General features: G+C 39.3%; 1 protein-coding gene across 5 annotated transcripts in view; it reads left to right on the plus strand.

Annotated features, from left to right (window-relative positions):
• The window catches only part of larp (La related protein), a 118687-nt gene that overhangs the window by 83139 nt on the left and 7836 nt on the right, over positions 1-27712 (plus strand). For 4 of the 5 annotated variants that reach the window (XM_045738773.2, XM_045738771.2, XM_045738772.2 and 1 more), the window contains 13 exons: positions 2275-2491; positions 2981-3264; positions 6488-6612; positions 10371-10560; positions 11119-11404; positions 13109-13158; positions 17978-18201; positions 19509-19779; positions 20239-20391; positions 20932-21152; positions 23696-23874; positions 24719-24863; positions 25457-25700. In XM_045738773.2, coding sequence (XP_045594729.2) covers positions 2275-2491; positions 2981-3264; positions 6488-6612; positions 10371-10560; positions 11119-11404; positions 13109-13158; positions 17978-18201; positions 19509-19779; positions 20239-20391; positions 20932-21152; positions 23696-23874; positions 24719-24863; positions 25457-25700 — 2589 coding nt within the window. The remainder of the gene's footprint in view (positions 1-2274; positions 2492-2980; positions 3265-6487; positions 6613-10370; positions 10561-11118; positions 11405-13108; positions 13159-17977; positions 18202-19508; positions 19780-20238; positions 20392-20931; positions 21153-23695; positions 23875-24718; positions 24864-25456; positions 25701-27712) is intronic. The other variant, XM_045738774.2, reaches the window with a different exon arrangement.

The raw sequence follows: 27712 nt of genomic DNA on the forward strand, positions 1-27712 counted from the left end.
CAAGCATATGAAACAGACAACTCTCAAATTAAAAATGATAGTAATTGTTTGAGAAATATAATGCATCTGTAGATTTGAATTATTATTAAGAGGCAAAGGTAGTTCTTTAGTGAGAAAATATTGAGGCCGTACAATGGGCTTGCCTGTGCATCTTGCCTAAACTGCACAGGCATGGCCTCTTTATTTTCTCATAGAATCATTTCTTTCTTGTGACTTCATTGTGCATATAGTTCTTCAAGTTCAAATAATTGTTCTCCCCATTGATCTTATCTTGTCGTGTTCATCTTTTACTTTCGTGGAACATCTCTCTTTGATATATGTACTCTTCCATGTTCTTTATCCTTCACGTTGGTTGTTCACCAGCCATCCTTTACAAGTTTGGTTTCACTTTTGTGTGCTCTCTTTACGGTGCTTGTATCCATAAGGCTTTTTCTTCATTTACCATCTTATTTTGTGTCCCTTCTTTAGTCGTATAATATTGAATGCCACTAATTTATTATGTTTATTGCGTACAAGACGGTTCTATGCTCGGTATCGTCAGCCATTTGATTCTTAGCTGTAGAGATGTGTTTTGTTCAGTTTGATACTGCACATATGTCAGTTTAACAAGAGCACGTAACTGTCAGTGTTTATTGTCGTGTACCGGCTCGTGTGACAACCCAGGCGATGCGACACTCAACAACTTGACTGGTATTATCATGTAAGAATTAGATGAGCTTTATCTTAAGACTTATTTTACTGTATGCCTAGAATGTTTGGGATTATAGTTTTATCACTTGCACTGCCCAGTGCAATTATGTATTTTAATTAAGAGATTCATGTAATTGTAAATTAATTTAAATGTAAAAATGTGAGTTAAATAAGAGTACAGTATGAAGAAGCATGAAAAGTGTGTATACAATTATACTGCAAACGTTATTGAATTAATATTTGAATTTGTGAACAGTTTGTATAAATTAATGATAAATCATTGATAACTTTGTACAGTGGAACCTCGATTAACGAATTTAATTCGTTCCGGCACCAAGCTCGTCATGTGAAACGCTCGTCTTTCAAAACAAATTTCCCCATTTAAAATAATGGAAATAAAATTAATCCATTCCACCGCCGAAGAACATCAATATGATATTCAGTTTTTTAAATAATGGAGCAGCCTACCTGACATACACTGAACAAACTTTTATGACTTTTTTTTCAAATTCTTTCAATTTTTTTTATTTCTCATTTTTTTTTTTTTTTAGAAAATGTAGCAGCCTACCTGACATTCGCTGAACGAACCTTTTTGACATTTGTTCTTTTTTCAGATTTTTTTTATTTTTTATTCTAATTTTGTCTAAAAACTAAAATCAGCGCTTTGCAACATTACAGCAGTCACCCCTTTACATCCCAGCATCATTAGCATCTTTAAAAAAAAAAAAAGTTATTTGTATCGTCGGAGGTGTCCAAGAATTTCCTACAAACCAGCGAATCAAGAACCAGCGGGAACGCTAGGAAGCACCATGTGCTTTTCTCTTTAATCAAGCGAAAGCTCGTCAATCGAGACAAACTTTTGCAGAGTGGCACGCTCGTTATTCGAAATGCTCGTAGATTGAGGTGCTCGTCACTCGAGGTTCCACTGTATAGTTAATGACAAGTATTAAACAGGGTTGTATAATTAATGATAGCAGCATTGGCTAATTTGTAAACTGTACAGTAAGTTGTTATACAAGGGCACAATTTTTTTTAAACTAAATAAAATGTTCCAAGTCAATGTAAAATATTGAAAAGAATTTGATTTTGAGAAATGTAAACTTTGTACTTGTGGACAAGCATGTGATGAATCCCACTGGAACTCCATCACAATATTCCATATAGGAATGGCTTGCAAATAAAAGTAGTTTTATACATAGTTTGTATGTAAACTTTTTTTTGTATGTATGTATGCATAGTTTGTATAGTGAAATCACATGAACGTGTTGTATCAATGAGAAAATATTGAGACTGTACAATGGGATCGAATCTGTATTCCTAGACATCCAGGGCACATACACTACCAACTGAACCATCATTTTCAGTAATTCATCATCATCGTAATTCAGTCAGTAGTGCATGTACCTGGGGAGTCCGGGGATGAAGGTTCGATGAACAAATCCACAAGGGCTGTGATGAGGGTTCGAACCTACGTCCGAAAGGATCCCAGATCGATCCCATTGTATGGGCTCGATATTTTCTCTTGTATTTACTATATCTATAAAAGTAAGTCTCGTTGAGTTTATCTCCCTGCTTTTGTTATAGACATCACGGTCAGAATGGAGAAAAAGCGAAGAAAGAAAACTAAAAGAGGTTGAGAAGGAAGATGTCCTAAAAGAGAATGAAAAGTCAGAAGACTCCGGTTCTCACGATGACGACTCGCTTAAAGAGAACCGAGAAGCCTCGGCCCCGCTCACCAACAACAAGATTCAACAAACACACAATGCACCTTCCAAGGCAGCAAAAAATAAGAAAAACAAAAGTAAGTAGTATTTTATTTAATTTTTTATATTCAGTGTTCACCTACCCCAAAAAATTCTCATCCTAAAATTTTCATCACGATTCCTATACTGCAGGTTTTAGTAATTTTACTTGTGATTTTATTAATTTTACTTGCTTACTTTTTTACTGTGATTTTTTTTATGTACAGTATATGAAGATAATAGATCTGTAATAATAAATATGCTCATAATAAATGTATATGCAAAGTTGGGTATACCCTACTTCATATACATTTGTGTATGTATTCTCATTGCCCACAATTATCCAGACTGATACACTAGTGTCACAAGTTTGGTTTCATTGATGACAAGCATTCTTGACATTATGAGAGAACAGGTGTAATTAGATATCAGTATTCTTACACTTTCTCTAGCATGTGAAGTACAGTGTATCTATATTTTGTAGTTTCCATTTATTATGAGGATTATACTTCCTCATTGAGTGTCTTCTAAAATTTCATTTATTGCAGTTAAGAAGCAGAACTGGAAAAGATTAGACATCCCTCCTCCAAAAAGAGAGAAAGGATTTAGACGCCCAGAAGGTCATGGATCAGACTCAATTGACTGGAGAGCTGATGCACGGTCAACAAACAATGCCTTGAGAGGACGAGGAATTTTCCGTGGCAATGCCCTTAGAGGGAGAGGTAGAGGAAGAGGAGGGGGTCGAGGAATTGGTATAGGTCCAGGTGGCATGAGAGGAGGATTCAGAAGCTCCTCTGCTGAACTCTTTGAAAACTTCTCCGAATATTCCGAAGTGAGAATACTCTACAGTGTATTAACATTATTTGTTTATTGAGTTAATTATAAATACAATACTGTAAATTTAATGTTTTTATTAGCATTCCTAATGATTCATGAATTTCTTCTTGAATCCAAAGAGAAAATTAACATTGGAATATTTAAGTTATACAAATAGTCCAACCTACACACGCGTGAAATTAAATGGAAGTGACAACAATTTTGTCCTTCCTTGACCGTATCAAATACAGACGAGGATACCTACCTTGACTAAATTGTGGAAGTTCTGGAGATCAACGTCCTCACAGCCCGGTCTCCGACCAGGCCTGCGAGTTGGTCGTCTGATCAACCATGGATGCTGCTGCTTGCAGCCTGATGTTTGAATCACAACCTGGTTGATCACGTATCCTTTGGAGGTGTTTATCGAGTTCTCTGTTGAACAGTGTGAGAGGTCAATTAGTTATGCCCCTTATGTGTAGCGGGAGAATGTTGAAAAGTTGTGGGCCTTTGATGTTGATTGAGTTCTCTTTCAGTGCGCCTATTGTTCCTCTGTATTTCAGTGGTGGTATTTTGCACATCCTTTCTACTGGTTTCATTTGATATTATATCTGTGTGCAGATTTTGAATCAGTCCCGCTAATATTTGCCATGTGGAAATTATTATCTCTCTCTCTCTCTCTCTCTCTCTTGCCTGTCCTTTAGAGAATACAGATTTAGAACTTTTAGTCGATAATTTATTCTGTGTTTTATTGAGTGGATTCTAGCAGTTAACACTATCGTGTGCGGAGCAGATATGCACAGACTACTACAGGCGGTGCGGTCAAGTGTGCGGCGCCACCGAAATGCATATACTCGTTTCAGTTTTCTCACCTTATTTCTCGTGCTACGTCGTTCGTTTTGGTACCATTACGTTCGCAATAGAATTCCCTACAGGTGTATATGCATATAATGTCCAAAAGCCCATGTGACTTCCCACAGCAAAGCCTAAATTCGGCAAAAGTTACCCGTGAGCTTCAAAATCAGTAAAATGTGTATCTCTCGTTTCAGTTTTCTCACCTTAATTCTCATGCTACGTCGTTCATTTTGGTATCATTGTGTTTGCAATTAAATTCCCTGCAGGTGTATATACATATGATGTCCAGTAGCCTGGCGTGACTCCCTGCAGAAAGGCCTAAATTTACCCATAAACGAGCACCAATTGGCACACCGCAACCTAATGTTTATTCTCGTTCAGTTTGATAACATCATTTTTCGTGTTACGTCTTTCATTTTGGTATAAAATTGTTTGCTATATAAAGGCGCGTATTTTAAAACTAGTCCCATAATAAAGCAATAAGTGGAATTTTAACAAATATTTAAAATTTTGGATGCTCATCATCACATAATTATTTATATCTTTGCAGTGTTCTGACATCAAGTTTCGTGTTACATCTTTCATTTTGGTATCAAATTGTTCGCAATCTAAAGGCGTGCATTTTAAAACTAGTCCCATAATAATAGCACAATAAATAGAATTTTAAAAAATATTTTAAAATTTGGAACAAAAATATTTATAATCTTTCAAGTGTTCTGACATCAATTTTCTTGTTACATCTTTCATTTTGGTATCAAATTGTGCGCAATCTAAAGGCACTCATTTTAAAACCACTCCCAGATTGATCGGATAAAATTTAAACTTTTAACAAATATTTTAATATGATGCCACTCGTGTCCACGACTGTGACTCAAGAGAAGAATTGTGGACTCCCGGGGGCATTCGAAGAGTGTGATAGTGTTAAGGATCTCTGCACACTCCATGTCAGCAATTTCTCCAATTCTGAATGGGGCAGTTTGTGTGCAACAATATTCCCACCAAGAAAGCACTAGTGTCTTAATAACAATCATCTGTGGTATGGCTTTACGAATTTGTAAGGCCCTTGTTATCCAGCCTGTCATTTTTCTTGCAGTCATGACAGCTATTTTATTGTGTTCTTTATAGGTAAGGTCTTTCGACATGATTAGTCCTAAATCCTTTACATTGCTTTTCATTCTATAGTGGGATTTGATTGTGTTTTATATATGGTTCCCATTTTAATATGTTTGGGTTTCCAAAATGCAGGAGCTGGAACATATCATCATTAAATATGATATTGTTATCTATGGCCCATTGAAAGACCTAATTAACATCAGATTGAAGGATTGCTGTGTCCTCTGTATTGTCTACTTGCATGAAAATCCTAGTATCATTTGCAAATGATGATACAGTAATATAGTTTATTTCCATGTCTATGTCTAATATGAGGATGAGAAAACGTACCAGAGCAAGTACGGTTCCTTGAGGGACTAAGTGTTTCACAGTGGATAATCCAGATTTTACTTTGTTGACTATTACACTCTGGGTTCTGCTCATTAGGAAGTTTAAGATCCATCTCCCTCCTTTGCCAGTAATTCACTTTGAACATATTTTGCACGCAATAACACCATGGTCAAATTTGTAGAGAGCTTTTGAAAGTTTTAACATCTGCATTTTGCTTGCCTTCCATGGCACCTAAAGCTGTCATAGTGGTCTAGCAGTTGAGAGGCAGGAGTGCCCTGTTCTGAACCTGTGTTGCCCAGGGTTATGTAGGTGTTGTGATTCCATGTGATTTATAATCTTACTTCTTAGCATTCTTTCAAAGATTATGATTTGTGAAGTTAGAGCTACTGATCTATAATTTTTTGCATTTGTTTTACTACCTCCTTTGTGCAGTGGCACGATGTTTGCAGTTTTAAGTATGTCAGGGATGACACCAGTATTTAGGCTCTTCAAATCCAAAAGACGTTTAGGGCCTGTGATAGACGTGCTTCTCACTTCTTGATGAATATAGAATTCCAGGAGTCTTCCACTTCCAGGTTGGCCGAAAAGTTAACACTTTCATTTCATTTTGTGTGTGTGTGGGTTGGGTTATTTGATCTATGTAATTGTGAATTATTCTCTGAATTTAAATCACAATTGTGTTTCATGTTTTGACACTTCTAATAATTCTTAGCTTCAAAGTATCTCTCAAAATATAAAGTAACCCTCAAGACTAACCCTATATATCACTTCAAAAATATATAGAACATGTTCATCTTCTTGGAACAAAAGTTTGTCAAATACTGTGACGAGATTTCACTCATTTCTATCCAGCAACGTGTTTCATGTGTAGTTTCCTCAAGCAGTTCTCTAATTTGCATAACCATATACATTTTACTGGTTTATATTAGGATTTTTTTTTATAGATTCCAGATTATCTGCTACGGGATCCAAATTTGATGCAGTTCTTCGTTCCATCTGTGGGGTTCATCTTCCCCGATTTTGCTCCTCAGAATGAAATTGCTATTAAAGAGAAGATTATGAAACAAGTGTGAGTATGTTAATGGGAATACATTTGTTGTTAATTCTACTGTCCACATATTGTGCTTTTGTCTCTGGGTTGGTTGATTATGTTTAAATATCTCAACATTTATTAAAAATGCCTTAACCCTTCCACTGTGTAACGCACACGAGGAATGTACTTCACAAATATCGTTAACCACACACTACACAGAGTGCCTTGTGGCACTAGATTAAGGGTGCACAGAGTGCCATGTAGCATTTTTAGGTATAGGGAGCGATTCAAAACTCCCACAGGTACACGGGGCTCACATCCTGTGCCTCAGTATTCCTGTGAACGGACACCATTAAAAAAAACTCGTGGGTAACATTCTCGGGTGTGAGAGCCTCAGTACAAAGTGAGCCACCAAGGCTGGTGCACGCAGCATGAGCTAACAGCACTGCTGTTCAGCTTGTGACCACAGCATCGCCTAAAAATGTCGAAATATATATGTAACTGTATAGGTTACATATGTATGTACCTCTCACAAGTCAAGCCTGGTCAGGCTTGGGGAGTAGAAGAACTCCCAGAACCCCATCAAGCAGGTAAACTGCTGTTATTTAGCGATGATAGTACTGTATTACAGAAGATCCCTGAATGTGATAAAAATGACCAGGATTCTGATAATAGCAGAATTGTGGTGATAATTAGCACTGTGCATAGTATAGTGGGAGGAGTAATCTTGGTGAAGGAGGGGAGGTAGTGTTGTCTGCTGACTCTGTGTGGCAACTTGTTATTGTCTGGACTCATCATACCAGCTTAGTGGTTTGCTATGATGAACACAAATGTACATACTTATATACCCTCCCAGCAAGCATAAGAAATATTGCCGGAACAACCGTGGACATATTCAAGAGGAAACTAAATTTATTCCTTCAAGGAGTGCCGGACCAACCGGGCTGTGATGGGTATGTGGGCCTGCGGGCCGCTCCAAGCAACAGCCTAGTGGACCAAACTCACAAGTCAAGCCTGGCCTCGGGCCAGGCTTGGGGAGTAGAACAACTCCCAGAACCCCATCAACCAGGTATCAACCAGGTATATATAATGTGTGTGTATATAGTGTAATAACAGCAAAAGGAGTAGGTTGGGAGGAGCCATTTTGGTGAGGGAGGTGGCGTCGTCTGCTGGCTGGTGTGTTATTTGTTACGCTGTGTAGGGTGGGCCACTATGCTGTTTGGACACAATACCAGCTTTGTTGTACAGTTATGGTGAACGAAACATGCAGATACCTATATATAATGTGTGTATATAGTGTAATAACAACAGAAACATTATGATGGGAGGATGAATGTTGGTGAGGGAGGGAGGGGGGAGGAGCATCTGCTGACTGTGTACTTGCCTAATTGTGCTTGCAGGGTTGAGCTCTGGCTCTGGTCCCACCTCTCAACTGTCAATCAACTAATGTACAGCTTCCTGAGCCTACTGAGCTCTATCATATATACACTTGAAGCTGTGTATGGAGTCAGCCTCCACCACATCACTTCCTAATGCATTCCATTTGTCTACAACTCTCACACTGAAAAAATTCTTTCTAATGTCTCTATGGCTCATTTGGGTACTCGATTTCCACCTGTGTCCCCTAGTACATGTGCCCCTTGTGGTAAATAGTCTGTCGTTATCTACCCTATTAATTCCTCAGAGAATCTTGTATGTGGTGATCATGTCCCTTCTAACTCTTCTGTCTCCCAGTGACGTGAGGTTTAATTCCCGTAGTCTCTCCTCGTAGCTCATACCTCTCAGCTCGAGTACTAGTCTGGGGCAAACCTTTGAACCTTTTCCGGTTTAATCTTATGTTTGACTAGATATGAACTCCATGCTGTAGCCACATACTCTAGGATTGGTCTGACATATGTGGTATACAAAGTTCTGAAAGATTCCTTACAGAAGTTTCTGAAGGCTGTTCTTATGTTAGCCAACCTGGCATATTGGATGGGATGGGATGGGAGCCAGTCGGCCGAGTGGACAGCATGCTGGACTTTTAATCCTGTGGTCCTGGGTTCAATCCCAGGCGCTGGCGAGAACAATGGGCAGAGTTTCTTTCACCCTATGCCCTGTTACCTAGCAGTAAAATAGGTACCTGGGTGTTAGTCAGCTGTCACGGGCTGCTTCCTGGGGGTGGAGGCCTGGTCGAGGACCGGGCCGCGGGACACTAAAAATCCCCGAAATCATCTCGAGATAACCTCAAGATATGCTGCTGATGTTATCCTCTTGATATGAGCTGCAGGGGACAGGTCTGACGTGACATCAACCCCCAGGTCTTTCTCTCTCTCTGACTCTTAAAGTATTTCATCCCCCAAATGATACCTTGTATCTGGTCTCCTGCTCCCTACACCTATCTTCATTACATTGCATTTGCTTGGGTTAAACTCTAACAACCATTTGTTCGACCATTGCACCTTGTCCAGATCTTCTTGAAGCCTCAAGCTGTCCTCTTCTGTCTTAAGCCGTCGCATAATTTTGGCGTCGTCAGCAAACATTGAGAGGAATGAGTCTATACCCACTGTTATTGTCTGAACTCACCATACCAGCTTAGTTGTGCGGTTATGGTGAACAAAACATGTAGCTAAGTATATACAACGTGTGTATATAGTGTAATGACAGCAAGCACACTGATTGATTGTAGAATATAATATACGTAGAACATATATGAGCCCCATAATTTTGAGCATAGCGACGCTTCACACATTAAACTATATCAATTTCATAAATTACACACTTTTGAATAATATTACAGCAAAAAGCCAGAGAAGAAGCAAATGAGAAACATCAAAATAATTGTGAAATTTTATATTCACGGCAACTGCCACCCCACTGGGGGGAGGGGGGGCAGTCGAGTGGGCCCGAGCGCTTCATCACTCATAATTTGCTCAACTTCCCAGCTCCATCACAGCTAAAGTATGTCATATACAATATTTTATTTTAGTTTCCCGTGATAAGAGACTGCATTTTACTAAAATAAGAAGAGAAAATTATTTTTTCTAAATTTATTTTCGGTGCACCACTGGAATGTCATATTTTAAGACCGCACATCACAGTGGTTAAAGTGCACAACACAATCAAGAATGTTTTAAGACTGCGCAGCACAGTGGTTAAAGTGCACAACACATTCTAGGATGTTTTAAGACACTGCATAATATTTAAAACTACAGTACTTACCACAAGGTAGCCACAAGGGGCCAGATTCGCGAAGCAGTTACGCAAGTACTTATGAACGTGTACATCTTTCCTCAATCTTTGATGGCTTTGGTTACATTTATTAAACAGTTTACACGCATGAAAACTTCCCAATCAACTGTTGTTATTGTTATAAACAGCCTCCTGGTACTTCAGTGCTCATTAACTGCTTAATAATTATAAACAAAGCTGCCAAAGATTGAGAAAAGATGTACAGGTTCGTAAGTAGACCTTATTTAGCACATTAATTTAAGACACTTCCTAATTATGTTCCCTACCAGAGGCAAAGATAATGGAATGACAAGGTGCTAGTTACGAGAGAGCCGTACTTACTATACCAGTCGTTCCACGTGACCTTGAGACGATGTCTTTCCCGGAGCTACAAACACCCTCCACCCCACGCCAATTCTGTCTCTGTTCTTGTTGAATACTAAAGAGTTCTTGACAAATATAGGAATTCTTGATCTCTACAATCTGATTGTAGATGTAACCCAAAGCAATGGTCTCGTTTCAGCACCAGATAAATAATTGTTTAATCAATCAAATTATTTATATTTAAATTTTTTCTTTCCCAGGGAGTACTATTTTAGTGATGATAACTTGGCTAATGACATCTTTATGAGGAGGAAGATGTCTAAGGACGGCTATATTCCAGTGTCTCTCATTGCCTCATTCAATCGTATGAAGCAGCTCACACAAGATGTCAAGTTAATCGTTGATGTTTGCAAAACTTCAGAGAATCTGGAAGTTAAAGATGAAGTCTGGGTAAGAGTTTATATAATTTTTATCCATGAATTAGCTTCAGTTTCTTTTTGTTTTATTTTTTATTTACTGAATTTTCAGTTTTTATAATCTACTAGTTTCAAGATTTATGTAGAAGGAAGTACAGAAATATAGGAGAAAGTGGCTGTGTGCTGTATATTTCCTAAATAGAGAACAATGGCAGGTGGCAAAGTATTATGTTTGCATCACTGTCTGCTGCCTCTTTTCTAATATTTCTTATTCAGTCATTTATTTGTATTATTCTTTTATCTTTGTTTTCATCATGCATAGTGGTAATCTATAAGTTTTCTTTGTAATATCTGTTCACTCCAGCTACAACTGTAATGATTTTTTAAATCACTGATAAATGTAGCTTCTAAATCTAAATATGTATAGGTTAAAGAGTTTGTAATGATTGCATGTTATGCTGTTATTATAACTCTTAGGTAAGTAATGTACACTACTGTAATTCTGTGTAAACTAACTGGGTTATATATGTACAAATATGAGTAATATTTTTTTGAATTTGGATATACAGTACGGTACTCTTATTTACAACAGTTGCGGACGAAACACAACCCCACAAAATGGCCGCTGGAGGATGCCGCTGCTGGAGCTCTCCAAGCTCTGTTAACCAAAGTTTCTCCAAGCATGACACCTGCCGGTGCTACCCCAGCCACACCCATCCCAATCATAGACACTATTGTTAACAGTGATACCCCATCTGCTCCATCACCGCCAACTGTCATGAACCCAGAGGTGGCAGAGTTCACCCCACATCACGCTGAACTTGACCCTGCTCAACCAGAATTCATTCCATCAGTCACTGATGCCACTGCCAAAGAAGGTAGGCAAAAAAATCCAGGTTGATGTATATTTGAAATTTTTACCAAATGTATCAATGTATTTATTGGAATTTTAAAATAATTTAGTTTTTCTTGTTTTCTTCTTTAACCTTTAAATGGAGCAGCTATTGAAAAATCCTTTATGGAGGTGCACATGACTAAAAATAGTTAACAAATCAAATAGGGAAAATTGCCTTTCTTGATTGAAGAACAGGAGGAAATTGCAGATAGCAATTGGAGCAGTATAAGGGTTAAGCAAATGTTAGCATCAACACAAATATGGGAAATAAGAAATAAGCATTTGAACTTCATGTACTTACTGTCATGGGGGTAAACAATAAAACGGTGCCAGCCTGCCTTTTGTGTTCCCAGGCTACTCGGTGCAGTGATATTTGGTGGTCTTTTCCACTTTCTTCACTTTCATGTGACCCTTTTCCAATATATCTTATATCTCAATCTTTTTGTCATGCAGTCTTTCTACATTGCCTTTTGTAGTTCTCATTATGAGAACATGTGTGCTGATGTCAGGACTCCCTTGTATATTGTGCTTGTACTTGCTGATGTCAGGACTCCCTTGTATATTGTGCTTGTACTTGCTGATGTTGGGACTCCCTTGTATATTGTGCTTGTATTTGCTGATGCCAGTACAATCATCAGTTTTGCTGATGTTTCCACAGGTAACACTTCTCCAGTCTGATATATTTCCTTGGAGTACTGCTCTCATTTTTGTGTCTGGAAATTTTTCTTTGATGTCAGAAGTCTCCCTGTCACTTCTCCAACATGTTAAAATTTCCAGAACAATCATTTTTTTGGGGGGGGGACTCCATCAAAAGCATTTTTTTAGGTCTAGATAAATGCAGTCAACCCAACTATGTCTTTCCTGTAAAACTGTGTGGCTCTATCATAGAAACTAAGTAAATTTGTTACACAGGATCTTCATGATAGAAAACCATACTGTCTGTCTGTCACTATTGTCTGTGGTGCTTCCTTAGTTGTTGCATCCGCAGGGACAGAGAGATCCAGTCCTGCTTCATTGGTAATATACTGTACCTTGTTTGTTTATACCTCCTCATGTTTTAGCACTCATATTTTCTCTTGAAGCTGTGAATGTTTGTTGCTTCCACCACCATCACTACTTTCAGGTCCATTTCATTTGTTACCAGTCTTAATGTATACCAGTATTTCCATCAGGAGACAGGAAACATGCCTGTCAGAAATAATTTCTTTCCCAGTTGGGGATCAAACCCGGGATCCTCAATTGTGAGCCGAGGATACGCACTACGGTACTATAGGAACTAATAGGAGCCGTAGTAGTTGACATAGCAAGTCTTACATGAGCCTGCTTGCCACTTGCATCAATCCTCACCCTTCGTCTCACTTCAACCCTCTGTTACTGATGTCTTCACATTTATCCCAGCTTGCCTTTTTCATCTTATATTCCAGCATTTTATGGTGGATAGTATCAAAGCTTATTTATCCATTATGTTATATAATGTGGATGAGATAATAAATGAATAAGGCATTTTTCTTTTTCTATATCCATTTTCCTTATACTATTCCCTTTTGAATAGATGGACATGAGCGAGGATGAAGAAATCCACAAGGGCCGTGATGAGGGTTAATGTGCGTGTGTTGAGTGAGGATGATATTGAGTTTTATTTGTACTTTTACCTATTGCGTGCTAATGCAAATACATTTTATTGCAGGACAAGAGGATGAAGCCAGTTCCAGTGAAAAGGATGATGACTGGAAGGAGGTGAGCTTTTTTTGTCATTATCCATTGAAATCAGTGATGTTAAAGATCACGAATTAAGTCTTGCATGAAGCAAGAATGTGCAATAACAAAGTAATTTAATGCTCTATCCTCAAATAAAACATTTCAAGATATTTTATTAGATATCTTCATTATGGTGATTCCTTATGGGTTTTCCATTTTTATTCTTCTGGCAGTTTGTCAGCCGTTTTCTTAAAATCTTGTGAATAACTTTTAAGTTATATCACTTGTGAATATTCCTGATGTGAAAGCTCCTGTTGCAATTACTTCATTGCCCCCTTGGTGGGTTCCTTAGACTTTGTCATATTGATTTTGTAAGGTGCAGTATCAGTTTTGTGTCATATTTATATTTTGCTACCTCTTGAATGTCAAGAAAAGCTGAAGAGAATCTCCTCAGACTTGCCTTTTTTTTTTAGCACACTTTGGAGTAACTTTGTAACTTTATACATCACTTTATGTGATGTATAAATTTTGAGTTTTGTATCTTGTGGTCATAGTCTTGAGATCCAGTTACACTTGTTAAGGATGAGAATTTATGTTATTTATCTCACCAATATTCTTAATAAATTGCATTAGTTTTGATGTGCCTTCATTTAGGGATGCATATGATGTACTATATTCATTTAAAATTAAAAAAAAATAATTGTATTCATCAATTTGGAACAAATTAAATTTCTTTAGGTGATGGAAACACTTAAGTAATTGATGCTAGGTACTATTCTAAACTCTATTAAAATACAATTAAATGTATTAAATCTTTGCACTTGCCTCCAGGTCTTCCACATATTGCAACATTGCACTGAACCTTAGTACAGTACTTGCTTCCAGGTCTTAGACATATTCACTGAATGAATGTTACACCTTTAGCAGTTGCATGTACCCATACAGTGAGTTTTGCACCACTCATAATTTTACACCTAATTGCTGTATGCAGGCCTTATGTCAGACACACTTGGAAATTAATAAGCTTTTTCTTGGTTGAGCTTTTTCCATAACATAAGAAATTAAACATTCTTTCAATTAACTAAATTCAAAATTTCATCAGTTTGCTGGAAGTAATTTTTATTAACGCTTTGCCTGACCCGGCAGGCCACCCACATCGCACCACAAGGTTGGCCTGGCGTTGCCCGTCAGCATACACCCTAATATTAAACTCTTCACTCACAATGTTCATAGTGTGGTATCTTCATTTACGAATTTAGTCTGTTCCCAGAGACGGGTCATAACTCAAAATTTTTTAACTCTAAACAAATTTTTCCATAAGAAATAATGTAAATTTAATTTAAACTGTTCCACATTCCCAAAAATATTAACTTCAAAATACATTTCATACATAATACACATACACATTTTATACTATAGTATGTACAAGTTATAGCTTACCTTTATTGATGACTCTTGTTGGCATTAGAAGACAGTGAGGAGAGGGGAGGAGGAAAGGTATTAGTGTTTGGAAGGAGAGTCCCCTTCCATTATAGCATCAGGCAGTGATGACTTTTCTGGTCTACTCTCTCTCCTATGTTTTGCAGGCATACCACTAGGATCTGGTTGTGGCTCACTGCTTGCTTGTCTTCCTAACATTCTGTCTAAAGACACTTATTTTTCCTACATTTTGACACTTGTCTGTAGTGAGACATCACATTGTCATTAAAAAGGTCAATGCAACGGCCTGTTACAACTTTATCCGGACGAGTTTTTTCAACAAAACTTTGCAGTTCTTCCCATACTTCACACATTTTTTGAACAAGGAAGGGACATCCTCTACTGCCTCTACTCATTATTAAATATTATTGATATTAAATATGATATTAAATATCATGCCATGGGTCCCAAGAAAGTCAGTGGTAAGGTTCAGCCTAAGAAAATAGTTGTGAGAATAACAGTAGAGGAAAAACAATAGATCATTCGTAAACATAAAAATGGTATGTGGGTTGTTGATGTCCCTTCCTCATTAATTAAGAAAATGTGTGCAGTATGGAAAGATCTGCAAAGTTTTTACTGAAAAGTGTCACCTAGATAAAGCTATAACAGGCCATTGCATTAACCATTTAATGACAATGTGATGTCTCACTGCAAACAAGTGTTAACACGTAAGGAAAACAAGTGTCAATAGACAGGTTTTTAGTGAAAAACAAGCAATGAGCCACAACCAGGTCCTAGTGGTATGCCTGTAAAACATAGGAGAGAGAGTTCCCCAGAAAAGTCATCACTGCCTGAAGTTATAATGGAAGGGGCCTCACCTTCCAAATACTAACACCTTTCCTCCTCCACTCCTTCCATACGCCAACAAGAGTCCTCAGTAAAGGTAAGATATACATACTGTATTGTAGTACAAAATGAGTGGTATTCGGTATAAAATGTATTTTTAAGTTAATCCGTTCCACACCCACAAAAATATTTAATTTACATTATTTCTTATGGAAAATTTAGTTTTGGTTTACAAATTTTTGGTGTACGGCGCATCTCTGGGAATGGATTAGGATCGTAAACAAAGGTACCACTGTATGTTCACTGTACATTAGCTTTTGGATGGTATGCATGTGTGTTTATTGTACATAAGCATTTGCATTGTATGTGCTTATGTTCATTGTGTATTAACATTTGTAATGTATGTACCTTTGTTCTTTTTTTGTAATTGTAATCCATACCCATCATATTTTTAATCTCTTGTATGTTAAATATTTATGTATAGCGACAAATAAAAAACATAAAAATTACAGTATCATTTATTATTGATATACTCATTGTAAGGTTTCAAAATTAAATAACCCAGAAGAAATATAGTACAATATAAAAGTAACTACATGTATATTAGTTATGAGATGGAGTACATTCACTGTTTTTTGTGGGTCGCCCCTTCGGCTCCCCAGAGCTATACCGGGCTGATGTGTATATATCTTAGACTGTGGCAACAGTCAGTCAATGGAGTAATAGGCCTACCGGGGACCACAAGCCACAACCTGGGCCCCTTTCAGAGAGGCACGAGAAGCAGTGGCCCTATAGACACACCCCGTGTGGTTGGAAGCAGTCTATGTCTGTCATCTACCAGGTCTGGCACCCAGAAAGGTAGGAATCCCAAAACAAACTACAGCTGTACCTACAGAAATCACAATAGCGTGATGCATCAAATGAACAAATCCACAAGGGCTGTGATGAGGGTTCGAACTTATGCCTGGGATAATCCCAGACGCTGCCGGGGTGTGACAACTGAGTAGACAGCGCCTCGGATTCGTAGTCCTAAGGTTACGGGTTCGATCCTCGGTGGAGGCGGAAACAAAGGAAAGAAACAAATTTCTTTCACCCTGATGCTCATGTTCACCTAGCAGTAAATAGGTACCTGGGAGTTGAGACAGCTGCTACGGGCTGCTTCCTGGGAATGTGTAACAAAAAGGAGGTATGGTCGAGGACCAGGCCGCAGGGATGCTAAGCTCTGAAATCATCTCAAGATAACCTCAAGATCTCATATTGATATCTCCTCGGTTATTTGCGCGCCATGGCTTCGGTGGCCGAGGTTGCGCTTTGGTTGATCCGGTTTCCCGTCTTCCCTGTTCCCAGGGCTTGGGTCTTTCTGGTTGTCCGCGAGGTTATTCATTCCAGCCAGCCTGTGGTTTATTCTCGTGCCCACGATGTTTGTCGGATTGCTGCGTTGGCTGCTGTCTTCAGTAACATGTCTTGGGCTGACATTCGGGCACAGGGTTTTTGGAGGAAGAACAGGGTCCTGGCCACTTGCTACCTTGTTAATGTTCCTGGGGCCCAGTTGGGCCTGCGTCGCATTGGGTTGTTGGTTGCAACCAGTTGTCTTGATTTTGAGTTGAGAAGTGAGAGCCGACTGCCTCCTGGGTAAGTTACTTTTGTTTTGTTTTGTCTTTGGATAAGTAGCTCTGGAGAGCTGCAGGGGCTCCCCCAAAAAACCCAGCGTTGAATGTAATGAAACGCCATTTTCTGGGTGAGACCCGGAAGCTCCCCGGCAACCCTCCTCCCTCCACCCGGTCGGCAGTTTTTCATGTGTTTTGACATCCAGCCTGAGAACTGGGGTGTGGGTAGCTGGCACGGGGGTCTGGGGCTTCCCCTTCCCCCTTCTGGGGAGGGGGGAGTGTTGCACAGACAGCAGCGCGGCAACTTGGTGACGTCATGCTCTTTTGCTAGTTTTCATTTGGGGAGTTCTGTCCACTCGTTCGGCTTCCAGTAGCAATGTTAACCAGAATAGGGGGTTTGTCTTGGGGTGCTTACCTATCTGGGTGCTTGACCAGGTCGATAGCAGACATAGAATGCTTCCAACCACACGGGGGGTTTCTATAGGCCATTGCTCATCATGCTTCTCTGGGGGGGGCCAGGTTCTGGCTCGTGGTCCCTGGTAGGCCTAGAACTCCATGCACATTGACTGATGCCAAAGTCTAATATATCCATATCAGCCTGGATAGCTCTGGGAAGCCTCTGGGTTTCGCACAGAAAATGGCGTTTCATTACATTCATTGCTTTTTTTTTTGTGTGTGTGTGTTCAGTGAGTGGTAGTTTATAAAGCAATCATCATTGCAGAGAGGTATACAGTGCCACATTCTTTACAACAGATATTGACTAATTTTCTCCATCTGATAATTTAAGTCTGTTACTGTTAGCCCTTAGGCCAGAGGTTGATTTTGTTCTGACACTTGTCTCTCTCACATTAATTTCGTCTGTGTTACGGTACTGTACCTAATTGTAAATATACAAAATAATTTTCAACAAATTATAATCTAGATAAAGATTTACAAATTACAGTATGAAAAAATCATGCAGTTAATTGGAAGAGATTTTACCTTAGGTGAAACGTAAGGGACGTCTAAGAAGAGATAATGAGAGCAAGGAAAAAGACCTGAAGCAGCCAGCTGACACTGTGTTGGACAAGTCAAATGTTAAGAAAAGTCGAGGAATGTCTCAGGAACCACTTGGCTTCTGCAAAGACACAAGAGAGGAGCTTGATTTTCAGTTTGACGAAGAGCTTGAGGTTCTGCCAAAGACTGGGCGACAGCATGATTTTAGTGAATGGTATGTGCCAAATTCTGTATGTGCCATATTCAAGAATATGAAGTGCTTTTTAAACTATTTCATTTCTGTGTCTTTCACCCCTCACGTTTATATCACAAAATTTCAGTCGCAGGCAACTAAATTTCCCTGTACAAGGAAAACGAATTACCTCTTACTTTTATTCACATTTAGATGAACCATTCACTAGTTTAAGAAGCACTTGATTAAAGAATATAACATTATTCAATCTACTAAGTGTTGAGGCACTTGCCTGAATAGTTGTCTGTACTATGTACTTCTGCTCAAACACAACCTGCTTCTCTTGAATCCTGCTTGTAACAGGAGAAGATACTCAAAATCCCCTTCAAGTGTTACTTTAAATAAATTGAACTCCAGAGTAGCACTCTGCTGACTGCTAGCTACTAGCCCAATTAGCTACTTCCCCCAACTGCTACCAAGTACAGCACCACAACAAGGTTCCTTAGGCCTCCCAGCTTGATAATCTTCTGACAGGGTCTCTCAGGTTAGTCATTGTGGCTGGCCAAGAAGTGGATTCCAAGTTAAGTGATGTTTCTTATTTGAAACCGTGTGTCTAAGTTGGGTCTCATACTTTATTAATGCTGTAGCATGTGTGTGTATAATTAAATGTAGTTACAGGATGAGTGCTACGCTTATAGTGTACTTACCTATCAGACATGATAAAGCACCTAAAGTATTTAGATCGTTTCAAGGTTCTTCAAATGTTCTCTTTAGAAAGGAGATGAGAGAGGTATCGAATTATATATACAATACATGGAAAATAATGGAGGGCCAGGTCCCAAAATGTAAGATAACAACATACTGGAGTGAACAATATGAAAGGAAATGCAGAATTCAGAGAACACAGTATGAACATCAAAAGTCTACGATTGTTCAATATCCTCCCAGTGAGCATAAGAAATATTGCTCGAATAAAAGTGGACATCTCTCAGAGAAAACTGGATAGTTTTCTTCAAGAAGTGCCAGACCAACTGGGCTGTGGTGGGTATGTGGGCCTGCGGGCCACTCCAAGCAACAACCTGTTGGACCAAGCTCTCACAAGTCAAGCCTGGCCCTGGGCTGGGCTTGCAGAGTAGAAGAACTCCCAGAACCCCATCAAGGTATGATGAAAGTAAGGTACTCATTATACTCCCTAAACTCATTATACCCTTCTACTCATTGCAGCACTGTAATTGTACACATTTACCCATAGTTTACATGAAGTAAGTCTCGAGAGTTTTACTCCCCAAGTCCATCCTGGGCCAAGGTTGTCTTGTGATGACTGGATCTAAGAGCCTTTTATTCCACAGGTCGGATGATGAAAGTGACTACGAAATTAGTGATCAGGATGTAAATAAGCTTCTGATTGTGACACAGTCTCCACCATCTGCTACTGCTGCAGCTCCAGGAACATCGACTAGTTCTTCATCATCCAGTACTGCCACCCGGCCTCCTAAGCATGGCGGATTTGATCGCACTGGGGACTGGACTTCCCGTACTAAAATGACACAAGAATTGGCCAAGGTTATTAATGATGGACTCTACTATTATGAGCAGGATCTGTGGGAGGACAGCGAATGGGTGAGTTATAATTATTTTGTATTGAAATGTTTATTTTGTGGCAATAAGTTTACTTATTGATTTATGTTACATTCCAACCTTGATATAAAAAAAATTCATTAGCGAGTCTTCGATCTATTAAGACTTAACAAATATAAGATAAAAGTAGGTGTGTTTTTAATATCCGATTATATGATTTCACTTTGTGCTTGCTAGCAAGGTAATTGATGGAAAATGTTTTTTTCTGCTTTCATCTTTGTAAATTTTAATTTATTTGGTACTTCTATACCTGGACTCTTTCCATCAAATTTTCCATTATTCTTATTCCATATACTGTACTGTACAGTACAATACTTTTCATACTATATGAAGTATTAGTTACTCTTCTAGTTTTTCAGTAATTGCCATCATTATTATCTTGTTCATAATGTTACAAACAAAATGTGAAATTTACATTCAAGGGAATTATTTTCTCTACAGTTCCCGCAGTCAACAGAGAGAAAGCAAACGGCCGTGACGCAGCAGGTTACAATGATCAGTCAAGAGGTGATGGAGACCCTGCAACCCAACCACCCTCCTGTCCCAGTTAACCAAGAGGTCCCTCCCCCTCCCCCTCCCCTACACCTCCTCCAGGTATGCTAACATGCTGCTCTTAACTTTCCATCTGTACTACTATGGCAGTCAAGAACACTCTTGCCAACATTCCACATGCTTAACCCCTTCAATAACCTTTACCAGTAGATGCTAGTCATATTGTTCTTAATGAGACATTGCTAATGTCACTAATTACTAATGGCTAATGTAATGACCAAGGTTGACCATGTCAGTGTGTGTATGTATGTATGCCTCGAGTGTTCCAAGATATACTGTAAACAATAGATGCCAAGACCCTTGTTCAAGTAGTGTTCATTTCATATCCAGTTGCTGTGTTTATGGGGAGTTTTCTGTTTTTTATTTTCTGTTAGTAAATATTAAATATATTGTCACTTCTTAGTTGCAGTATTCATTAATACATGTAATGTCTTATTTTTTTATGCAATAGATATGTAGAATAATTTTATGAAACTAATGAATTAGTGGAAGTTTTAATATTTTAATTAGCACAAAGCACAAGTTTTATATGCTCTTAGACAAATTTGAAAAGACCTAATATTCTGTTTATTTTGTTGCCAGGGTGCAGAGGATCCTTTTGAAGACAAGGTTTCACCTACACCAAAAACGCCAAGATCACGAAAAGCTGCACGTTTCTACGCAGTTGTTAAAGATAAAGCAAATGTTGATCAGCGAACTCCACGCAAAAAGAAGACTCGCCACTCTCACAATCCACCTGTGGAGAGTCATGTTGGGTGGGTTATGGATTCCATAGAACACAAGCCCCGCACAAACTCAATAAGGTAAGAGATCCCATGTTTTGGTACTGCATTTAACTGCTAATGTATCTTGAATATAGTTTGCTTAAGTGCCACACTACTTGGAGTCATCAGTTGCAGTTCTCCCAACAAGGAAACAAACAAGCAAAACTTTATCCAACTAACCACCCCCACTTGTTAGCTCCAGCCCCCCCCCCCCCCCTCCCCCTCTGTTGGGGAGGGTGGAGGGGAGCCAGCCTGGGTGAGCTGGACTGCCTCCAGTCAGTTCTTGACTGATGCATGACTAGAGAATGGTCTGTATCGCAACATTTCTCTTGCACAGTGAACAGTTGATGCCGCTTCCTTCCTATGCCTCTACCGGACGTATGGGCACCCAGAGGTGGACCTCTTCGCGTTGGCTTGGTCACAGGGTCTTCCTCGTTACGTGGTGTCGTGCCTCGACTGCGAGACACTGGCAGTAGTCACTTTTCTGCAGGACTGGTCAAGGAGGGAAGGGGTACCTGTACCTTTTTCTCCTCAGTCCAGCTGTTGCTTCGGGTTCTGGGTCGGCTCGAATCATACTGAGGGAGTGGTTCTCCTGGCCCTATTGTGGCCGGCCCACCCTTGGTTTCAGGTGCTGCCTGCTCGGTGCCCGAACCCAGGCAGTTTCCCCAGCTTCGCCTTAATCAGTGGGTTGGACAGGTGAGGTACCTTGCAGGTTCAACCTTCTCCGTAATTCGCATCTGGTGTTTCTGACAAGTGTGTATCACCATTTGTATGGTGATCAGGTAGCTAATTTGATGGTGTCCTACCTGTAGTCGTCTTAGCATCGGTATGAGGTTTCTTGGCTGGCTTTCCTCCTTTCTCTTCATAGGATTTTGTCTGTGTCAGATATGGTTGTATTGTCCTTTCTCTCTTGGCTTTTTCTAAATCAGCATCTTCTGCTGAATACTGTCACTTCTATTGTGTGGCGCTGACAGAGCCACTTCAGCTTGTGTTTGGGTTGGATGTTACTTCCGCCTCGTTCCGCAAGCTTTTTCATGCATTTTTTCACCTCCCGCCAACTCGTGTGTCTCCTGTGCCTGCTTCGTCTTTGGACCGGGTTCTTTCTTATCTTCACCTCGGTTTGTGGTGGCCCTTTTGGTTCAAGATTGTTTTTGGCAGGCCTTATTTTTGTTAGCATTGGCCACTGGTTGGTTGGGTTGGGGAGCTTCATGCTCTACTCCGGCTCTGGAGGTTTTCTTCTCTTGGTCCTGGGGGTCGTTTTGTTCGGTTGCAGTCTGCTCCTTCCTTTCTGGTGAAGAATGTGACGGCTGGCTTCCGGAAGAGTCCTTTAGTTGTTGATGTTTGGTTGGTTCAGCCGGGGTGTTGCATCATGTGTTAGGCCCAGTAGCGGCTCTGCGCCATTACTTGTGGGCGTATTACTTGTGGGTTTTGTGTCGATGGATGCATTGTGATCCGGTTTCCCTAGTTCCCTGTTCAAGGCTCGTGTGCCTCAGGTTGTCTGCAGTGTCATTAAGTCTAGCCAACTTACGGTCTACCCTCGTGCCCATGATGTACATAAGTTCCCACATGCTCTCCTGGTAGTGTGGGAACATGTCTTGGGATGATATTCGGACTCACTGGGGTTTTGGAGCTCTAACAGGGTCCTGGCCACCAGGTATAAGGTGGACATCTCTGGGCCTTCTGTGGCCTTGTTGTTTTGTGGCATCTGTCGCATCCGACAGTCTCTTCCTCGGATTGAGAAGAGCTGGGTGCTGCGGTACAACCACTTCCCTGTTAAGTTCATTTTTCCTTCACTATGGGTAGCTAGTTTCAGAGAGCCAACAGGGCTCCACACAGAAAATCAGTGTTGAATCTGGCTGACCCCTCACAATATTCAAGAGAAAACTCAATAAACGCCTACAAAGGATACCCAATCAACCAGGCTATGACTCGTGTCAGGCTGCAAGCAGCTGCATCTAACAGCCTGGTTGACCAGTGCAGCAATGAGGAGGCCTGGTCAAGGACCGGGCCACGGAGATGCTAAGCCCTAAAACCTCTCAAGCTAACCTCAAGGTAAGGAGCCCCGGAGGCTCCCTGATGCCCTCCCTCCCACCTACCAGGGTGGGGGGGTTTATTTGGATGAAGATTTGCTTTTTTCTTTTTTCTTGTTGGGGGTGTTCTTTTGATATTTTGAGGGGCATAGGTCACATTTTCAACCAGGCAGTAGTCTGTTTTTATTCCCCTACCTTTCTGGGTGCCTTTCCTGGTCGATGGCAAGATGATAAACTTTAAATGTAAAGCATTCATGAACCATTGCTCCCTGCTCCTCTGTGAGAGGGAGCCAGGTTCTGGGTTGCGGTCCCCGGTAGGCATAAAAGAACTCTGCAACTGATGATTCCAAGTAGTGTGGCACGTAATCAGTAAGTCTTGAGGGAGCCTCCCGGGCTCACCCAGAACTGGCATTTCATTACACTCAATGCAAGTTTTTTATCGGCATCATATATATTGTAAAAGCAAGCAACACAATACAGTATACAGTATTTTGTTGCTAGTACCATTAATTTTAACTTTTTAATATTAATAGTTATATTTCTTATTTACAGTGACTTAAATGCGAGCCCAAATGAGAATCAGCTTTCAAATAGTTTTGGCAGCAGTTATGGATCCTTTGGGTCTTTACCAGGCTCTTTACCGACCTTCCAACACCCGTCACATTCTCTTCTCAAGGAAAATGGCTTCACTCAACAAGTCTACCACAAATATCGAGCTAGATGTTTAAAAGGCAAGGTTTTCATGCTCTTAGTAATTTAAGGGGGCACATTACGTAAAAATGCAATAAATGAAAACTGGTTCGATTTCAATCAAACTTTTTTGACTAGTTGTATATGAAATTTGGATCAACTGGTCCAAGTTTCAGCATCGTAGCATAAATAGGAAGGGAGAAAAAAATTGAATTATGTGTTAAATTTTCCAAAATGGTAGAAAATTAACATCAAACACAAGTGTCAACTGAAATCATGTCTATGACACTAAGCTATCAGAATAGCATATAACAAGGTGGACAAAAACAAACTATTTAGCAGAGACAGAACATGGATAGGGTGGAAACATAATATTCAGATGAGCCACAGAGATATTAGAATGTGTGTTTTCAGTGTTGGCCTAGTGAACCAAACTCTCACAAGTCAAGCCTGGCCTTGGGCCGGGCTTGGGGAGTAGAAGAACTCCCAGAACTCCATCAAGTAGGTATCAAGCAGCAGGGTAGTTAACAAATGGAATGCACTAGGCAGGGATGTGGTGGAGGCTGACTCCATACACAGTTTCAAACAAATGTAGATAAGATAGAACCCAATAAGGTCAGGAATCTGAACACCAGATGATTGACAGTTGAGAGGCAGGAGCAAAGAGCTGGAGCTCAACCTGCAAGCACAACTGGGTGAGTAGTGAGTGTGTGTGTTATAAATACTGTTAAAGAAAGAAATATAAAATAATGTGCAGTGGGGTTGATAAATTACAAATTTAACCAGTTACTTAATATGAGTTTTTATTTCTTCAACAAATGGCATTTACTTTCAATTTGTTTTTCCATTCATAATATTGAAAGTAGTTTTGTTTATCAATTGTAGAACGCAAAAGACTAGGCATTGGACAGAGTGCCGAGATGAACACTTTGTATCGCTTCTGGTCCTTCTTCCTCCGAGAACACTTCAACCGCAAAATGTACGAAGAATTCAGAAGATTAGCCAATGAAGATGCCAAAGTTGGATACAGGTTAGCTTATAGTTACTTCAATTTGGTTTATCTACCAGATCCATTTATAAATGTGAATTAAATAATGATTATAATCAATCATTATTGAGTTTCTGGATTGTTGATGTTCACTAAAGTTTTTATAGTGATGATGTAATGTCTGTCTATTGATGATGTTGCATGTTAGGATACATGTGGTGAGGTGCAAGTGGGCTTTCTAAGCCTAGTGATGAGTGCGGTGCATGTTATGAGCTGTGAATAAGTCACAATAATGCTGCTGAAAATAAATATATGACATGAAAGTGATGGTTTCCGTCCGTTCTGGACCTTCAAGTTGTGTGTTGGATTATCCGGGTGATAATATTCTTGTCTTCATATTTAATGGCAAATTGAATACGGTATTTCTTTTTCTAGCTATATCTCACTTTGCTAGCATATAGAATTTAATTATTATGTTCATGGTTGCTCTTGAAGCTAGCTTGATTTTCCTTCAAATTACAATTTTATGGAAGTTCACTTTATTTATTTATTGTTATTGTTTTGAAAGCAATACACACATTGATAAGTACCAGGTATCATATTTTGTATAATATCATCATTTTTTCCCCCCACAGATATGGCTTGGAGTGTCTCTTCAGGTTCTATAGTTATGGACTGGAGAAACATTTCCGAGATGAAATTTACAATGACTTCCAAGAAGAGACTTTACGAGATATTGACTGTGGTCAGCTGTATGGACTCGAGAAATTCTGGGCATTTAGGAAGTATTATAAAAATAGTGTCAATCTTGCAGTGCAAGATAAACTCAAAGAGCGTCTTGCAAAGTATAAAAGCATTGAGGATTTTAGAGTAGAAATGGTAGGTGTTTTTTCATTTAACTTTTGTACAATAGCATATTTAGATAGTATTTACATGTTAGTTTGATACAATTAAGTGAATTATGTCTTGTGATAGGATACGTAAATTCATTATGCTGAGTACTTGCAGCATCGCCACCCAACACCGGTACGCTCACATTTCTTGCACAAACTTCTTTTTGCATAACTGTGGTAGTTATTACAGTATCATTTTTGGGGTTTAGAGATGAATAAAAGATTTATCTGCAACTAGGTCTGTGGTAATGATATCAAAAGTTGCAACATTTTTTGCTTATATATTCTGATGCATGGTTTATAAATAAATGCATTATATGTTTGCTGAACCGACCTTACCAGCTATAAAGTGTTTAATTCTTATCAAGTAATTCTTGTTATTAAATTCGTGATGCAACTAACAGTAGCATGGAAAGCTCATGAAAAGTTTTACACAGGGTCTAGACCTTAGACCTCTACCACCAGTGCCACCCAATCACTAATTAGTAGTCACCTCTTCCCAAATTATTTTGTACCTTTTGAAAACCCCACATAAAAGGTACTAAAATGTCTTTTTTTTTTTTTTGCTTGGTGCATTTTTTGGATAATTACCTAGCACGTAGCAACATATTTCTTCACAATAAGACCCTTTGGTTTTCATATTTGAATACAGCAACATTTGACAATGAAAGTGTACAAACATTTTAAATTTCTACGGTGCTTTGGAAAAATATTTGTTGCTTGCCTCTTCTACTTGGTACATTTCATCATGATTTACATCCACGACATCTTAACACTGTTGTTCGGAAGGGACGTATACGACATCCATAATTAATTCTGCGGATGTTCGGGAGGGACGTCTGTTACATCAGATTTTAACAGTATCGCTCGCTTTGGACACCGATCACATCCATTTTTTTTTTCTCTTGAGTTCTAGCCGTGGACAGGACTCGCGTCCACTACAAAAATATTTGTATAAAATGCATTTCTTTATCCGATCAACCTCAGGATAGTTTCAAAATAAGCGCCTTTAGAATGCGCACAATTTGATACCAAAATGAAAGATGTAACACGAAACTTGATGTCAAAACACTTGAAAGATTATAAACAAAATTTGGGTCTAAATTTGAAATTTTAAAATATTTGTTAAAATTATATTTACTTTGCTATTATTATGGGACTAGTTTTAAAATGTGCGTCTTTTTATTGCCAACAATTTTATACCAAAACGAGCGATGTAACATGAAAATTGATGTTATCAAACTGAACGAGTATACATATTAGGTTGTGGTGGGCAAATTGGTGCTCGTTCACGGGTAATTTTAGGCTTTGCTGCATGGACTCTCACCAGGCTTTTGGATATTATATGCATATACATCTGCAGGGAATTTAATTGCGAACACAATGATACCAAAATGAACGACGTAGCACGAGAATTAAGGTGAGAAAACTGAAACGAGTATACACATTTAGGCATCGCCGCATGCTCGCTTGCACCATTAGCCCCATGACGTCAGTCTGTGGTGCTCACGTGGCGCGCGTGATAGTATTAATATGTTTGTTAAAATTACATTTTTTATCCGATCGACGTGCTTTTGGACTTCATACATATACATATATATATATCCCTATTGCGAACAAAAAGTTACTAAAATTAACGCCATAAGATGAAAATTGAGTTGAGAAAACTTAAAAGAATATACATATTTGAGTCTGGCCACGCACTCACAGCCAATGCTCAACACACCTTGAGGTAGTCTAGGGAGAGCGTGGTGTGGACGGGAATGTGTTAATATGAAAGAAAGGGCTAAAACTAATGGAAAGAAATTAGACTCGGGCGTGAGGTGGCTAAGTTAAACAGTTGTAATCATTTGTTGGACCATTCCTTCAGTTTATCCAGGTCATCTTGCAATTTATTGCTTGCTGTTTTAACTTGCACAGTAACTTGCTGTTTTCTGTTGCTTTGATACTCTTTTTATCCACTGGCATACCTTACCTGATGCCCCAACTTTTGTACTA

Source organism: Procambarus clarkii, chromosome 43 (assembly GCF_040958095.1).
Source record: "Procambarus clarkii isolate CNS0578487 chromosome 43, FALCON_Pclarkii_2.0, whole genome shotgun sequence".
Classification (NCBI taxonomy): Eukaryota; Metazoa; Arthropoda; class Malacostraca; order Decapoda; family Cambaridae; genus Procambarus; species Procambarus clarkii.